We start from the raw sequence: 18,368 nt of genomic DNA, 5'->3' as shown, positions 1-18,368 counted from the left end.
TCCTTCCAAAACAATGCCACTATAACTTACGGTCATTTAACCAATATTTATTCAGCAGTATATATGTGGTGGTAAAGGCTAAGAACACAAGAAAAACAAAATGTGGTTCTTGCGCCCTCACAGAGCAAGTATTCTGTAATTGGGGTAAAAATATACGGACAAGTTAAGTTAAATAACCACATAAGAAAGCATGTGATTCCATATTAAATTACTAGTACTTACAATGAGGACTCTAAAAATTTGAAAAACTAGTGTTCATTCCAGACATTCAACAGTCATGCCACGTTTCTGAGAGGGCCTAGGGTTTGAAGAATTACCCAGGTAGTGGAGAGATGGGCAGGGCAGAGGGTAGAGGTGTCCATGTTAGGAACACAGCATAAACCAAGGCAGGAATGAACAAAGAAAGTATGGACAGTGAAAAGACAACCTTCTGGTAGGAAGAGGTCATTGATACCAAATGCATGAAGGCCAGAATCTAGCAAACAGACTAAGGGGACTAATAATTTATCCTATAGTTGCAGAAGAATCATCGAGGTTTACAAGGAGAATATGAAGATCGTACCATTTCAGGAAGTTTTTTGTAGCAAAATATATATGAATGGGATAAATAATGAGAGCTATGAGAGCAATTAAGATCTGTGCCACAGCAGTGGCTTTACAAAGAACTAATGGAACTCGGTAAATGACTGGTTTGAGCTGCTAGTCTGTAACAGAATGGAGGCATGCCAACAATAGAAGGGAATTCAGCAGGGGAAGCAAGTCAGAGTTGCCTGTTGGGAGAGAGCAAAACGATGCCTCAGAAGAAACTTCTTCATGGGACAAATGACTTCAAAAGACTTTGGCAAGAGGAAATAACTTCTGCAAAGAGGATGGAAGGTAAAGTGGGGGGAAATAAGAGGCTAAGACTGAATTTGGAGAAGAAGCCCAATCTAAAAAATGTAAAAATACAGAATAACCAATACAACAGAAGCCCTTGGAAGGGTAGGAGAATCTAGCGGCAATCCAGAGGTTAAGGAATAAGAGAGATCTACCCACAGTGGATCTTTCTCCTCTAATCTGTAGTTATTGACTGTCCATACCAATTGTTTAGCACCCACACCTGTCTGTTGTATGATACCACTGAGGTACACAGTCAGATATTTCTCATGTCTCCTTGAAACTATTATAATAAACTTCTTAAGGAAGGAGATCATAATCGATACTTCAGGTACCATCTCTCTCCTGGCCCCAGTTGTACCTTCACATTACCATGCCTTTAGCAACCATTCAGAAATATTTTTAAGGGCAGCCCAGGTGGTTCATTGGTGTAGCGCTGCCTTCAGCCCAGGGCGTGATCTTGGACCTGGGATCGAGTCCCGTGTCGGGCTTCCTGCATGGAGCCTGCTTCTCCCCCTGCCTGTGTCTCTGCCTCTCTCTCTCTTTCGAGTCCCGCATCGGGCTTCCTGCATGGAGCCTGCTTTTCCCTCTGCCTGTGTCTCTGCCTCTCTCTCTCTCTCTCTCTCTCTCTGTTTCTCTCATGAATAAATAAATAAAATCTTTAAAATTAAATATTTTTAACTGATTATAAGTGTGCAGATAAAGGCCAGCTGAACTCAGGGACAAGACATAGATACTGGTATAGTGTTGAGCCTTGCTATTCCAAGTGTGGTCTGTGGACTGGTGGCTTCACCTAAGAACTTGTTAAAAATGCCACCTCAGTTGCCATTTCATACCGATTGAATGACAATCTGCATTTTAACAAGATCCAGTGACCAATTCCTCTACCTACTGGTATGTAAACTGGTATAGACTCAGTATAGTATAGAAAGGGCTAGCACTGAGTTACCAAAGTTGTTAGTTGGAGGAGGGGAAGACACACATGAGTTTCAGCATGTGGTTCCTATGCCAAGACCCAGCTTCACCCCTGCTCAGACCTGGAGTCCAATGAAGGAGCCCAGGTCCTTTGCATATACAGTGGGCCAAGGCCCACTGAAAGCAATTCCACCTTTTGATCTGGAGCCCAGATGCATAAATCCTTCTTCCATAAACTGCCACCAAGTTCAATTATAGGAAGGGCTTTGCAGATTATATCTACTGCATTGTTTTTCAAGTTTTATAAATATTCTGACCTCCTCAAGATCCTGGTTGTGCTCCCCATATTTATTCAGCCCTACGAATTTATGATATTATTCTGCCTCTCACTCATGTCTCCCAGAACATTCGGTTTCCCTCTAAGGTTTAGACTGCAACTGCTAAAATACTTTTTTGGCAAAATTGAAAGCTAAACCTGAAAATGCAACTTTAACCCCAAACAGAAAGAGCCAGCAACAAAAGGAGCAACATCGACAGCCCTATTGTTCAAATGACCAGGGTCAGGAAAAAGCTCCTGAAGGACAGAGCTGTTAGACAAAGGCACACTCATATCCCAAAGGATGAAGACCAAGTGGACCAAAGAGCTCAAGGCACAGCATCTTCTCTTTGTTGAAAATGTGCTCAATGCTTCAGCATTTCTTTTTCTAACTTTCCTATAGGTTAGTGTATTGAGTGTCACTATTTCAAAATAGCACTGTGCTAGTTCTCTGTGAGTCTTTTAGTTTTAACAGCTTTATTGATATATAATTTACACAACCATAAAGTTCACATTTCAGAAATGGAAGAGATCTTTATTCCATCCCCCACCTTAAAGGAATGCTTCATTAAATTCAACCATGGAATATAATATAGTTATTTCTTCAATCATCAGGAATATGGGGGCATCATCATGACTCTCTGATACTACATCTAACATCTCAGCTTTTACCAGTGGAAAGAACATCTTGACAAAGTCCCCTCTATTAAAATTCAAACCATTAAATCATGACTTTTAGTGCCATATTTCAGAGGTGGCTGGCTGGCATCACTGCAGGCCCCTGTAATCTGCCTACTTTGTAGGAACTCCACGAGAACGTGAACTTCACTTACTGAATCCAAAGTGGAAATCACAAATCCTTACAAACTACTATTCCCCCAATTTTTTGTGGACTGTTTTTCTACCGGGTGGCATGCTTTTTTAATTTAGGGGCTGCTGAAGCCTGCAAGAAACTTTTATTTTTAACCTCGGGGACAGGATGAGTACTTAAGCAGTTTTTTTCTTTCAGAAAGAAAAATAGCAACTTACATGCTCTCGCAGAACTTCCTCAGTGTGCTTGGCTTCTCCTGGTTGCATCTTTGTCGAAACCAGCGTTGAATGCTGCGAACATCCCAGTCCAGCTGCTTGGAGAGGCCTTCCAGTCTCTTTTCATCAGGATGCTATGAAACAAGGTACCAGCAAAATCATTTTCATCTTCACTATAAACACACCTGCCTTTGTCTAAATTGAGATTTTCTTCCCCCTATATTGACTACTTGCTACTACTGAGCACCTAGTCCTTCCACTAGTAGCATGAACATAAATAACCACTTAGGACAGAAAAAATCACTCATTAGGAAACAACACTGAAAAATACGAATCTTGTTCTGATGCTTGCACTTCCTATCAGCAACACAGATGCAATGAAACAGCCAACTGGCTGGGTCAGCTCCATTAGCCTTTAAGGAAGGAGTTAGGTTAAGGTCAATTTGTGAAGAGGCATCTTTCAAAGTTTTTACTTTCTCAGGAAAAAAAAATGCTATACCCAATTATCTCAGGATAAGTTAGGAGAGACAAAAGCATGGAATAATCTCAAGAGACCTCACTTTAGCCTACGGCACCAATTCTATTATAAAACATGTGTTCTCAAAAAACAAACAAGCATGTGTTCTCTTCCTTCCTCTTCTCTCTCTGCTCTGCTGTTCACACATTCCTCTTCTATCCCCCTTCTTGGCTATTCCTTTTGACTAGATCCCCATCAAATCTTTCCAACAACTATGCATGACTTTAAGACACAAACGTGGTGAACAGGGAAGAGAACCTACCTATGTCTCGCCATAGGATGGATGATACTATTCTCTCACTCATTTCTATAACACTATGAAGTGCCAGCCAGGTTCAATTCCTCGCTCTAATGACCTCTGAGCCTTGGTTCTCTCATCTGTTAGGGTTATTTATCCACCTAAAGAGGACTGTGGTGAAGACCAAATGTAAAAAATTGGTCTAAGACTTAGTAAGTGTTCATTTCTCCCTTTTCTTATCTCTACTCTCTGATATCTTAGGGACCATCCTGCCCACAATTATGTGAGCATGTCCCATCACACAACAAAACTAAGCTGAGTTAGTTCTATTCCTTTATTTATTCATCTTTCCTTTACTGTTAACGAGATGTTAGTGATCAGAGGAAATAACCAAAAATGGGGTAAGGGAAGGCAGGCTGACCAGCTTCAAGTTACGAAGGTGGGATGTACATATGACACGTTTTCAAAGAATCTCAAGTAATTGAAGATGTCAGATACACAGGGGATGCAGCAAGTGGCCTCAGTGTTGTGACTGAGGTCATAAAACATGCTAAACTTGTGTCTGTAAAAGTCCTTTGCCCACTTTCAGTGAGATGTGTACTGTAACGTGTTTTTGTTTTCAGTAGTCATGACACCATCTACCATCTACACTCTCCTTTTGTGTCTATCTTAATTAAAAAATAGGGAAGAAAAAAATTCACATCCTACTATACACCTTGGCTATACCATTTTCCTAGAGGAATTAATCATTAAATTCAATTTGTTTTCTCAGCTTATCGAATAGGTAAAGCATTCACATGGTTCACAAATTAAAACAAAAAAAGTTTTACCTTCCCATTTTATTCCTACTATGCTCCCTCTTCCTACCAGCTAATCAGTTATTAAATCAGTTTATTTTCCAGTTATTTTATGCAAATATAAGTAAGTTTGAACATGTATTCTTATATCACTTTGCCAAACAAATGGTGGCATACTACATGTATTACTCTGAACTTTGGGCTTTTTACTTTACTATGTATTTTGGAATACTTCCATATTAAAATATAAAGAATGCCCTCCTTCTTTTGTAGAATTGTCAGGATATACTATAATTTACTTATCTATTCTCCTATTAATGGGCATTTAAGTACCTTCTAGACTTCCACTACTATAAACAATGCTGTAATAAATCATCTTGTCATAGAGCATTTTATACAGGCAGACATAGAGATAAATTCCTGGAAGCAAATGTAGATCAAAGGCCTATGCATTCGCAACCTTAGATATTGAAAAATTATCTTCACTAATGATTTTACCAATTTATACTTACACAAACAAGAGTGTGCATTTCCCAGTGCCTCACCATGATCAGATTTCTCAACTTTCTCCCAGTCTGATAATAGTGTCTCAGTATAATAGTGTCTGATAATAGTGTCTCAGTATATTTTTAACTTGATTCCTTTTTTTGAAAGAGGAAAAACCATTTTCTACTGCCTTTTAATGAACAATCTTTTCATATTGATTGCACATTTTTTCCCGATTTGAAGGTATTTTATGGATTGTAGAGTTTTTTTCATTTATTAATTAGGGTGATTAAACCTTTGTACCATAGGTTGCATAATTTGTACCAATGTCTTTGTGTTTTAGAATTCGCCATGGGTTTTCTGCTTGTTTTTTCTTGAAGTTTTTAAAAAGCATATATGAACTTATCAGTTTTTTCTGTTATAACTTCTGAATTTGGGGTCATAAGAAAAATTTTCCCTACTCCAAATGTTTGAGAAATTAATGTAGGGTGAACTACCATGTTTACCCAATTTGTCTTTTGTATTCTTCAAAATTACCTACTTATCTTGCACATCCTTGTTACATTTATCCCTAGGAATATTATCTTTTCTGGTTTTGTTCGTGGTAACTTTTCACTTGATTCTTTTACTTTTCCAAGTATGCGGTCATATTATAACATGTAACGAGAATGTAAGCTCTACAAACAAAGGAGATTTTTAGTATCTTTTTTCACCTAAAATATAGTAAGGACTCAGTGAATTCAAACAGCAATAGCTTCACCTCCTCATTTCTAATTTTTATGCCTTTATTTTCTTTCTCTTATCTATTCACTACTTCTGTGTAAAACTGAGCACAATGCAGAGCAGTGATTATAAGCATCTCCATTTGTTCCAGACTTGAGTGAGAATACCACTGTTTCTCATTAAGCAACAGGCCAGATTTGGAGCTGACACACAAATGTGTTTATCATGTTAAGAAAAAGGTAACTTGGTTTTAATCACAATCATGGTAGATTTCAGCATCCATGCAGATGATTACATACTTTTTCTCTTTTGATCAATTATGACGATGTATCACATAGATTTTTGTAATACTGAATATAGGGAAGGCCTTGCATTCTAGGCTTTGCATTCCTAGAATAAATCCTCTCTGGTGATGATAAATAATTCTTTACTGTGCTGCTAAGTTCTGTTTACTAATTTTTATTTGGGATTTTTTTCATTGATATTAGTAAGTTCGGTTTCTAGTCTTATTTTTTTGATTTAATCTTTGTCAGACTTTATTGTTAATTAATGTTTTATTGCTACATAAAAAGAGAATTTGAATGACTTTCTTAATTATCTATGCTTTAATCTAGTTTAAAATAGCATTGGGATTATCTGCTCTTTAAGAGTGTGTTAGAATTTTTCTTTTGAGAACATCTGAGCCTGCTACCTTTTTGCGGTTTAGCTCTTTGATTTTGATCTTTATATATACATGCACACAAACATATATATATGGGGGGGGGGGCGGAGGGAGAGAGAGATAGTTGGTAAATTTTATTTTCCTAGAATAATTTGCATTTTACCCAAGTTTTTATATTTATTTATCTTACATTTTATTTGCCACACTAATAGAAATATATCCTTTTTATTTTCCTCCATTTCTGTGATGTTATAATGCTGCTAATTATTATGTTGTAAATTTATGCTTTTTTATTGGATTAGCTGACTTTCTGTAAAAACAAACAGATATTTTTTAATTGATCTTCAATTTTATAGTTTAAACACAATTTCTGCATTTATTGTTAACTTTTGCCTTCTGCTTGCCTTCATTTTGTTTTGTTGTTCTTTTTCTAAAGTTTAGAGTTTAGAGTTAGAATAGCAAACTCTATTCATCTGAGCACTGCTTTGGCAGTACAAATGAGTGAGGCTTTCATCATCTCTGTTACCAAATATTCTGAAATTCTATTTTTTATCCAAGAATGGATTAATATTAGGAAAGCAAGAGATTTTCTGTTTTCTGATTTCTAGTATTATTAAGTTGCGCCTATTTTTAAAATTAGTGTTGTATTTATAATAAAGGTCAATTTTTGTAAATATTTAACAGGTACTTCTAAAGAAAGTATGGTCTCTACATTCAGAATATAAGGTTCTAAATGTACCACTTAGATCTCCCTCATTAATTATACCTCTTAGAATTTCTATCTTCTGTTTTACATTTTGTTCACTTAATCTGTCATGACTGAGAGGTAAATTAAAATCTCCCGCTATTAAGTTATTTCTTCTTTCATTCTTTTTTATGAGTATATGGATATACTGACATTCAATGCATATTAGTCATAACCACTTTATCTTTTTTATGAATTGTATCCTTTGGCAAGAAAAAGCCAATTTTTCATTTCCCTTAATCCTTTTTGGCCTGGCTTCCACTTTTATGTAAAAATAAAAATCCTACTTTATTATTTGTATTTGTCTATATACTTTTACTCATACTTTTATTTCCAATATTTGTAATTACTTTATCTGAAGGTGTCTCTATCAGCTATGTGACCTAAATCTGTATTAGTTTTTATTAGATGAGTCAAGCCCATTTACGTATATTGATATAACTGATAAGTTTGCTTACAGTTCTGTCACATGAATTGTTATGCTGTTTTAATTTAAAAAAAATTTAATCTTGGCAAGCAAATATGGCTTATTTTCCTTCCTTTTTGTGGGTAATTTTTGTTCTAGTGGTTTTCCATAACTGTAATTATGTTTGTTTCCAATCAATAATTCCATATGAGCAATATTCAAAATTAGTATATTTCCTCTTCCTCCCACTTAATACTAGACGATAATTTTATCTATTTTACAGTTTACTCTTTTATCGTTTAATATGCTTGTACTTTTATTACCCAATTTGGCTGCTTAAACTGATTGGCTTTGACTCCCACCTCCTAGAGATTATGCAATCAGTGAATTTATTCTACCTCCTGCCTTCCTTCCCCTCCCCATCTCAAATACTGTCAGTTGTATCACTTCTACAATGTGAGAACATAGAATATTTACATTCTGTTCTGTCATCCTAATCCTCACATTTAACGGTTTAAATGTATTCAAACCTTAACGACACTCCAGCAACATCTTTATTGGCTGAAATCAATGATTATAATAGTTTTTCAAAAAGGACTTTAGGAGAACAATTCCCCCATTTTTGCATGTTCAAATCTGTTTGTCTTTAACTGTTACAGAACAAAAACAATTTGCCTAAATATAAAATTCTTAGTTCACATTTTCCTTAAAAATGTTGGAAATAGTGACGCCTGGGTAGCTCAGCAGTTGAACATCTGCCTTAGGCTCAGGGCGTGATCCCGGGATCCAGGATTGAGTCCCACATCGGGCTTCTTGCAAGGAGCCTGTTTCTCCTTCTGCCTGTGTCTCTGCCTCTCTCTCTCTCTCTCATGAATAAATAAATAAGATCTTTTTAAAAAATGTTGGAAATGTTTCTATAAAGAAGGCTAAAGTCATGCCGATATTTTTTCCTAAAGAAATGATTAGATATTTTTGGTTGTCTGCTCAAAGAATTCTTTTAATTTTCAAGTCCAGTAATGAAAGCTTCTTGGGTCAATTTTTACTATATTTTCATTAACATATTAAAATAAATCTCTTGGTATGCCTGGGTGGCTCAGCAGTTGGGCATCTGCCTTTGGCACAGGGTGTGATCCCAGGAGTTCTGGGATCAAGTCCCACATCGGGTTCCCTGCATGGAGCCTGCTTCTCCCTCTGCCTCTGTCTCTGCCTCTCTCTGTGTGTCTCTCATGAATAAATAAATAAAATTTACTTTAAAAATAATAAATAAATAAACAAATAAAAATAATAAATAAATAAATAAATAAATAAATAAATAAATAAATAAATAAATGAATCTCCCATTTATTTTAGAAAAATTTTCTTGAATCATATCTTTCAATATTCTACTTTACTTTTCCTTGAGGGATTCTAATAATGCAGATGTTGGATATCTAATTTTACTTGATATATATATCTACATATATATATCTTGAGCTATATATCTATTTTTAGCTCTTTTTTGTTTCATTTAATTCAGTTTTATTATTTCCATCTCCCACACTCCTTGCTGAATCTTCGGCAATGTCTAGTGTTTCCTGTGTTCTTTCCGATTTTGTCTTCATTTCTGTGCTAGTGTTGGTACATTTTCCTGACCCTCCCAGCTCACACTGCATCTTTCTCTGTTGACCAACTATTTTTTTCTTAGGTCTTACATTTCCTTTTTGCAGTCTTCCTTCACATAGTTATTGCTTTTTTAGTGGTTTGTGGTTTTTTTTTTTTTTTTTTTAAGATTTATCTATTTATTTGAGAGAGTGTATGAGTGGGGGGAGGGACAGAGGGAGATGGGGAGAGAGAATCAATCTCAATCAGACTCCTCGCTGAGTACAGAGCCTACTCAGGGTTTGATCCCATGACACTGAGATCATGATGTGAGCCAAAATTGAGTCAGACACCCAACTGAGTGAGCCAGTTAGGCACTTCTATTTTTTTTTAAGTTTATAGTAAAATGTTTTTTTTATTTATTTACTTATTTTTAAAGATTGTATTTATTTATTCATGAGAGACACAGAAAGAGGCAGAGACATAGGCAGAGGGAGAAAAAGGCTCCCCATGGAGAGCCTGATGTGGGACTCTGTCCTAGGACTCTGGGATCACGACCTGAGCCACAGGCAGATGCTAAACTATTGAGCTACCCAGGTGCCCCTATAGTAAAATATTTAATCACAATTTTCATTTGCCCTGTGGCCTCATTTTTCTAGTGACAATTTTTGTTAATAAACATTGCTTTACATTCTTTTTTTGTCTTTGATGCTGTGTGTTCCTTATTATTCATCATTGAGTGAACTGGATTTCTTTGACCAGCTCCTCCTGGTAGTATGTGGAGCAGGGTGAGTGCTCTTGCAGTTCAGCTGCCACAGAGATAGACTGTCTCCTGAAAACGTGCCATCCATATAGTTTTCTGTGTACTTATTCCAGTTATCTGAATTAAACTGAGTCCAGGAGGACATTTGCTGGCCTTGCTCCTATACCTAGTGTTACAAACAGTGATTAGGGCTTTTGTCTCCCTCTCATTCAAGAGTTGTGTTTTTGCTGGCTTTACTGACAGCTACTCCCACTGGGCCCTCCATTCACACTTCTTGTTCTTTACTTCCTCCTACTTGGCTTCTGCCCAACCCTCAACTATTCTTTGTTAGCCTTTATATACATTTTGAAATTTAGAGGTATGTATCTACTAGTTTACCAAAAATAAAATTTGGGTGATTTTCTTTCTTCTTTGTGTGTTTTTTAACTGTTTTGCATTTTTTAATTGTTTTCCTTAGTTTATTTTCTTTTTTAAGATTTCCAAGGTGACTGGGTCAGTTAAGGACCAGACTCTTGATTTCAACTAGGGTCATGATCTCAGGGTCCTGGGATTGAGCCCCCCTGTTGGGACGGTCCCTTGCCACTTCCTCCACTTGTGTTTTTTCTCTCTCTCTCTCCCTGCTGCTGCTCTCTCTCTAAAATAAATAAATCTTAAAAAAAAAAAAAAAAGATTTCCAAGGAAAGAAATGAACAATGCTATATAGACATTTTTATTCCAGAAATACCTAGGTTGATTTTAATATTCATAACAAATACTGGAAGGGAAAAGGAAAGTAAAAAGGAAAGAAAGAGATGGGCATAGGAGGATAGTAAGAGAGAACAAATTACAGGAAATTTGCCTATAATTTTAAAAATACAGAGTAACATACCAAAAGTGGATGATGATATGATTTCTCTGGATCATAAAATCTGGTCTTACAGCTGACATATATATTTTTCCCTCAGTGGCTCAAGAATTGATTTGATTAGAAAAGTGAAGCTGTGGGGATTATACATATGTGCCAATAATATGGCAGGACAATTCCCAAAATGTAAATAAACATACATAAGTAAACAACTCTACACACACTCTAATTTATTTATACCAAGTATACAGAAAAATAGACAGACATTACCTCAAAAAGAAAGACTGTTAACACAAAGGGGTGCAAATTCATCAGATAATTACATAGATGAAAACTACACAGTCAGGGCTAAAGATAAAGAGATCCACATTCAGAAAGGTCCATGCTTTGGGGTTTCAAGCTCTATGGCTGCTATCCAAATTCTTAATAATTTTGTCATGGAATTGGTATTTTGTATATTAAGTCCAATGAGACAGAAGAACATGTGTCAGGGGCTCAGTCTTGGCTCACACACAGTCAGTCCTACCACTCCCCCTAGACAAGTTCTGGGGAACTTAGTTCTCTGTCCCGACTCCCCGAGCTCCTGAAGCCTCCTCCCCCTTCCCACTCTGCCTAGTGACTACTGCTGCCTCAGGTGCAAGCATGGAAAACACTAGAGTCAGGTGCGCGTACCCCACAGTGTCTCAGTGTGGGACATGGAGGCAGCCACCTGCACCCTAGGCTGGGTATTGTATTTGATGGGTGAATCAATAGGGAGGAGCCTCTTGCTCACCCCAATCCAGGTACCAAGTATGTCCTGATGTAGAGATTGCAATACCCTTGGGAGTTAATTGTCCACTGTGGGTTAGGGCAATAGGCTCAAGGAAAGGGAAGAAACCTGTCTTAATTTCTCCACCTCTGGCCAGAGAAGGGCAGGCATGTCAGCCTAATGACTGGCAAGAGACAGTACTCAGCAGGTGGTGGGCTCTGTGTACACAAAGTCAGAGGACTGGGTCCCAGGTACCCGTGAGGTTCTGTACTTGCTTTTCCTAAGTATCCTCATGCCTGAGGGAGCAAGACATTGAACAGCAAATACCAAAATACCTTGACCTTGACAAGTCAAGAAAAAGAACCTATGGAAGAAAAGAAAAAGCTTTTGTATTTTTATGCCTTGAAGGGTATTTTTTCATACTTTTTAAAAAAGGAGGCCCCGCAAAAAAAAAAAAAAAAAGGAGGCCCTGCATTTTCATTCTGCACTGACTCCACAAATTATGTAGCCAATCCTATATACACAGAGCAGATTTTAAGGGTTTTGAGAGTGCATCCCTACACATTTGAAAGATGATAACCATGCCCTACTCCAAAGGTGATCTGGAACCACAGTCAAGGCCAGGTTGGTGGATGATCACTCAAACATATACAAATACTCTGAGACTCTCCAAGTCCTGCTACTCCTATTCTGGTCAACTGACCTGTTACTTTCTTATATCATAAATAACACTGGACAACTATAAAGAATTCAAGGAAATAATGTTCCAACTTTTGCTACATTTATATTTAACACATGAGGCTTCTCCTCTAATCATGTAAAAATGTCCAGAGAATCACCTTGGAAACTAAGAGAATATGATTAAAATTAGCTAGAAGCAAATATTCTCTAGAGCTGTCAACCTCAGTGCAAAATCCTTTTATTATCTTTATGGGGCAAATTTCTCCAGTAACCATAATAAACATAAGGCAAGGGAATAAAATGTCCACTGCAGAGTTTCTAAAGGGAGATATAACATTTGGGTAGAAAACTCATTTCATTATGCATTTTGAGTAGTTCACAAGGTGAATACAAATATATTATAATCTCATTTTTTAAAAACCTGGTAACTTCCTACCCTTCTGCTGTTTCAGAGGGAAAGAAGTGTCTCTTACAGTAAATTGGTATGTTAAATGAAAATACAAGTTTTTTTCTTAATATTTTCTCCCTTAAATACTGTATTGTGCCCCTTCAGGTTAAAACTTTGTAATTTAAAATCTTCCTATAATACTAGCAGAAGAGCTTTTTGTAAAATCTCATACATTCTTCTCTTCTTCCTAGCAGAGGTATAAAAAAATACCTAGTGTTTTCTTCTACCACTCCAGGAAAAATACCATTTGGTGGGGGGGAGGGGAATCTCAGAGAATCTTAACAGAAATAAAGACGATAAAATAAACAAAAATGTTTGAATATTTGAATTAACAGGTTTCAGACAAGAAACAAGGAATGCAAATGGTTAACAATACAAATACCAGAACAGGAATAAAAGTTAATACTGTCAAATCACATTTTAGAAGCCTGAGCAATTGTCCCAGAAACATGAAAAAGGGGAAATGAATCATTTAATATACAGACAACAACACTTCTCCTAGAATGTTACACTTTTCCTGCTCTTCTTTCTTATCCACACCAGAGGACAAGATAGAGAAACGTGTAAGAAGATACTTGGATGCTATGATGCGCTTTCTCATGGCCTGAGATGGAGGGTTTGTGGCTTCCATCTTTCTCCTCCCTCCTTTTTATTTTTTTTTTAAGATTTTATTTATTTATTCATGAGAGACACGGAAAGAGGCAGAAACATAGGCAGAGGGAGAAGTAGGCTCCCTGTGGGAAGCCCAATGTGGAACTCGATCCCAGGACCCTGGGATCACGACCTGAGACAAAGAGATGCTCAACCACTAAACCACCAACCTTAGTCCCAACCCTTCTTTGTTCTTAAGTGTTATCTATCAGCTGAGGAGCAACTATCTGCACCCTGCCCTGCTCTGCTCCCCCAGATCCTACTTTGGACTTTAACTCACCACAACGATGATCTCTTTTCCTATTTTCTCTACAGTGAATCTGTGACTTAAAACTCTCCAGACCCTTGTCCTTCATTCTTTCATGTTGCAACTCTGCTGTTCTTCAATTGTTCCCTCTTTTGTTTACATCTGCCTATGAACCATAACTGCAGAAACTGAAAGACAATGCTATAAGCATATAGGCACTTTTTCTCACACCTGCAGGCGTACCACATTTTATTGCACTTCATTTATCGCACTTTGCAAATCACTGCATTTTTTACATATTGAAAGTGTGTGGCAACCCTGCGTCGAATAAGTCTATCATTGCCATTTTTTTTAATCGCATTTGCTCATTATGTGTTTCTGTCTCATGGTTTGGTAACTCTTCAATATTTCCAACCTTTTGATTAGTATTATATTTGAATTGCTGCCATCTCTTGATAACACCTTAATGGATAAGAAGTTGCTTCTTATGAATGAACAAAGAAAGTGGTTTCTTAAGATGAAATTTCCCCTTGGTGAGATGCTGCAAAGATTATTGAAATGACAAGAAAAGATTTAGAATATTACGTAAACTTAGTTGATAAAGCAGCGGTGGGGCCTGAGAGGATAGATTCCACTTTTGAAAGAAAGGTAAAATGGCATCAAACAGCATTGCTATTCATGCTATCCATACTACAGAGAAATTTTTCACAAAGGAAGAGTCAACCAATGCAGCAAACTTTATTACTGTCTTATTTTAGGAAGTTGCCACAATCACCCCAAACTTCAGCAACCACCACCCTGATCACTCAGCAACCGTCAACATGCAGACAAGAACTTCTACCAACAAAAACATTACAACTTGCTGAAAGCTCAGATGATGGTTGGCATTTTTTTAGCAATAAAATATTTTTAAATTTAAGTATCTACATTTTTTTTAGACATAATTCTATTGATCCCTTAACAGACTACTATACAGTGTAAGCATGACTTTTATATGTACTGGGAAACCAAAAAATTCATTTGCCTCACCTTATTGTAATATTTGCATTATTGCAGTGGTCTCAAACCAAACCCACAATATTTCTAAGGTGCGTCTGTACATTAATTATATTCCTCAGGTCTACCTTGTCATCTCCGCAAAATCCTATCCAACTGTTATACATGCTGTTTCATGTCATGTGAGATTAAGAGAGGCACAGAATTAGACTAATCAGTATCTAATCTAGACTGTTCTTTACAGACAAGCATCTAAAATCAATGTTAGAGTAAACAAACAGGTCTCAAACATGCCCACTATTATTCAGCTTCTACCCAGCTTCTTTCAAGCATGAGGATGGGCAATTAGTTCTCAAACTCAGGAGAGAAGGGATCAAATACAGATTAAGAATGGTGGTCATGATAATTCAAACGATACAAAAAGATAATCATACCTTCGTAATTGCAGTGAAGACCTTTTCCAGAATGGCATTTGGCTGGGCAATTTGTGGTCCATTGGCCTGGATGTTGAGGGCTATGGCACATGGTTTGGCTACAAATCTTTAAAAAAAAAAAAAGAAAAAGAAAAAGGTCAGAGGAAGTCATTCTTTCTATAACTGCTCTTAATGTCACCAATTAACTACGTATTACTCAACTGTCCCAACAAAGTGCTGAGCGGACACTACTAATACTCATACGTTGGTCACTGTAAAGCCAGTTTAACTTTCTTTCTTTTAGTCCTCCAGCAGTAACAGTAAAAAAGAAATCCTTTTAAAACATTTAAATCTCCTGATCCTTAAGTTCTCATAAGACTGAACAGGTAAAAAGACTACCAAATCATATATGTAAGTAAAAGAAGTGAAACAGATAAAAATCGTTTTAAAATCATTTAAGTTTTTCTTACTAACATCCGGCTAACAATTGTCATTGCTCATGTATTTTTGCTGTGAAAAAGTATTTGTGAGAAAGTATTTACTAACCATCTGATTATAGATGGAAAATGTACCTTTGATCACCTCTACACCATAAAATTGGCCATTTTTGTCTCTATAATCAAAGCACACTATATTCAGTCCCAATTCCTTATGGCTTCTCAAAATTCCTGCTTTATGGTTATTTGTGTCTTTCTCATACAGAGTAATGAACGATGTCAGACAGTATGATGTCCCAGACAAGTTGAAAAGTCTGCAAAAATTACAAACATCTGCTACACTGTTTTATCCTAAGCAAATGACTATGTCAAGAAGAATGCAAAGACATAGCTTCATTTCTGGTCATGTTTGATAAGTGAATGAGGCACTGAAGGAATAGGAGAGGGAGGGCATGGGGCGCCAAAGGTATGATGACATCTCTAAAGCTTTTTTTTTAAGTACTTACAACCTTAAGAGCTGTTTTAGACTAAATGTTCAAGAAATAAGATTTTGTGATCGTTTCTCTTTAGTAATGACATCTAACATTTATTTTTTATTTAAATTCAATTTGTCAACGTATAGTATGACACCTAGGGCTCATCCCATCAAGTGCCCTCCTCAGTGCCTGTCACCCAGTTACCCATCCCCTCACCCTCCCACCCTCTAACATTTTCTGCTAATACAGTATAATATAATATCCGAAGAAAGCATTACCCAAATTAATTTAATGTTGGCCGAAGGCAACAACTGATAAATGTACAAAACAGATCAGGAAGCCTCTTTAATATTAGTTGATGAGATTAAAGGATAGTAGACAAAGGAATTTTTTTAAGTAGGACTAATGAAGTTTACATATATACACCACATAATACCCTACTGGATCCTATTTCAAGTTAAAGAGAAGACATTTATTCAAACAGGAAAATGGAGTGCTGTACATGCAAGCCTAAACCAGAAAGATATATACAGAAAATGTGATATAATAACCGTTTCATTGGAAAAAAAAAAAAACCTGTTTCACTGGGCTCTCTGAGACAAAGTTAGGAAGAAGGACTAACCACCCCTCCCTAGTATGTAAGTGTTCTAGAATCTGAAGTTTTCCCCAACTTGCGTTCTCAGTTCTTTTTAATGTAAAGTGTTCTAAGATATATTACCTATTCCCACACCTTCTTAAAGAGAAATGTAATCTTTTTCATTCTGGGTCTTTACTATGAATAATCATGAAACTATGGCCAGAGCTAGTGGGGGGGGGGGGGATGAAGTGTGATGGGTAATGCCCATGGAAGAGAGTCCAGAACTTGTTTTCTTTTCTTTTCTTTTTTTTTTTTTTTTAGATTTTATTTATTCATGAGACAGAGAGGCGCAGAGGGAGAAGCAGGCTCCATGCAGGGAGCCCAACACGAGACGAGACTTGATGCGGGGTCTCCAGGATCAGGCCCTGGGCTAAAGGCGGTGCTAAACCGCTAAGCCACCAGGGCTGCCCTAGAACTTGTTTTCTTGACAAAGTTTCCTGCTTTGTGGTTTTTTGCCTCCTCTTTGATAGAAGTGTGAAAAGATCCATTACAAGGTCCAGCAAGAGTGGGGAAAAAAGGTAAAATAGCAAGATTAAATTGGTATAAGGGCCAACATCAATTCATCATGGGTTGCCTTTATCTTCCCTGCTGGATTTCTCCCCAGCCTTCTCTCTTCTTCCCCATCCCCACAACTTCTAAAACAATGTTCAAATTTCCTTTCTGAATTTGCCATCATCCTTGTAATATCCTTCTATTCTAGTAGATGGTCTTTTTTCTATCTTCTAAAGAGTTAAGAGTCTAAATGCAGAGGATGATAGTTTCACCTCTGCATACACCATGACAACGCCTAGGCTTACACATAAGGAGGTTAAGAAACGTGATCAACTGGTTATCTTTAGTAAATATGTCTCATTGTTGCTACCACTGTTTTGAGTGCTGTTTACAAGTTAACAGACCTTCTCTGTGAGGCCCATAATGAGTGGGCAAGCAGTAAGAGAGTCAAGAAATTCAGTCAACAAAATTTATTCAAAAGCCACTTCTTCACCGTTGCTATCATCCTGCAGTAACTCAGAAAACACATTCCAAAAGGTTTTTTTAATATCTATTATGCAATACAATGCCTTACACATTTCTCCTCCTCTTAAGCTTCAAACCACTTCTTAAAAACTCTTCTCTAAATTTCAAGAACAAATGCAACAGCATCTTGAAGAAGGCATATTCCATGATCACCAAACTTATCAAATTTTGGTAATCAAAATTATCAAGTAAATATGTTGCTCTGTAAACAGATTTTTAAAGTGAATTCCAAAGGATAGGGTGGAAATAATCTCTACCACTATCTGGCTGTGCCATCGTAGCTGCAGAAATCTCTCTGTGCCTCAATCTACCCATATACATGGAAATTTAATAATAGCTACATATGTGTATATAAATTGCATGTACAAATACACATATATGTTAAAACATGATGTCACATGGTTTCTTTGTCCAAAACTTTTGATGTGCGACATCTGTATGGTTTCAGATCATATAGTATTTACACATCGTGACTTCTCTGGGCCCAGAGAAGCTTCAGCTACACTGTGCCATACCATGTCTACCCAACACATTCTAACAGTACCAAGCAAACAAGCACAGAAACCTAAACAGGCAATTGAAAAAGACAAGGGTCATCAGATAGAGTAATCACTTGCCTCAGTCGAAGCTATACACATTGTACTGGTGTTAGCTCTATTACCCCTCACTAGGCATTCCCATTTCAATTTATCTAGTATGCACAGCCAGACACTTAATTTCCAAGAT

General features: G+C 36.9%; 1 protein-coding gene across 2 annotated transcripts in view; it reads right to left on the bottom strand.

Moving 5' to 3' along the window:
* Window positions 1-18,368, bottom strand: part of CERS6 (ceramide synthase 6) — a 298,528-nt gene that overhangs the window by 191,512 nt on the left and 88,648 nt on the right. For both annotated transcript variants that reach the window (XM_041722631.1, XM_041722632.1), the window contains exons 2-3: window positions 15,097-15,202; window positions 3,137-3,267 (exon numbers count right to left, since the gene is read on the bottom strand). In XM_041722631.1, coding sequence (XP_041578565.1) covers window positions 3,137-3,267; window positions 15,097-15,202 — 237 coding nt within the window. The remainder of the gene's footprint in view (window positions 1-3,136; window positions 3,268-15,096; window positions 15,203-18,368) is intronic.

This window comes from Vulpes lagopus, chromosome 11 (genome assembly GCF_018345385.1).
Source record: "Vulpes lagopus strain Blue_001 chromosome 11, ASM1834538v1, whole genome shotgun sequence".
Classification (NCBI taxonomy): Eukaryota; Metazoa; Chordata; class Mammalia; order Carnivora; family Canidae; genus Vulpes; species Vulpes lagopus.
The sequence above is the reverse complement of the archived record's forward strand: the minus strand, read 5'-3'. Positions and strand labels throughout refer to the sequence as shown.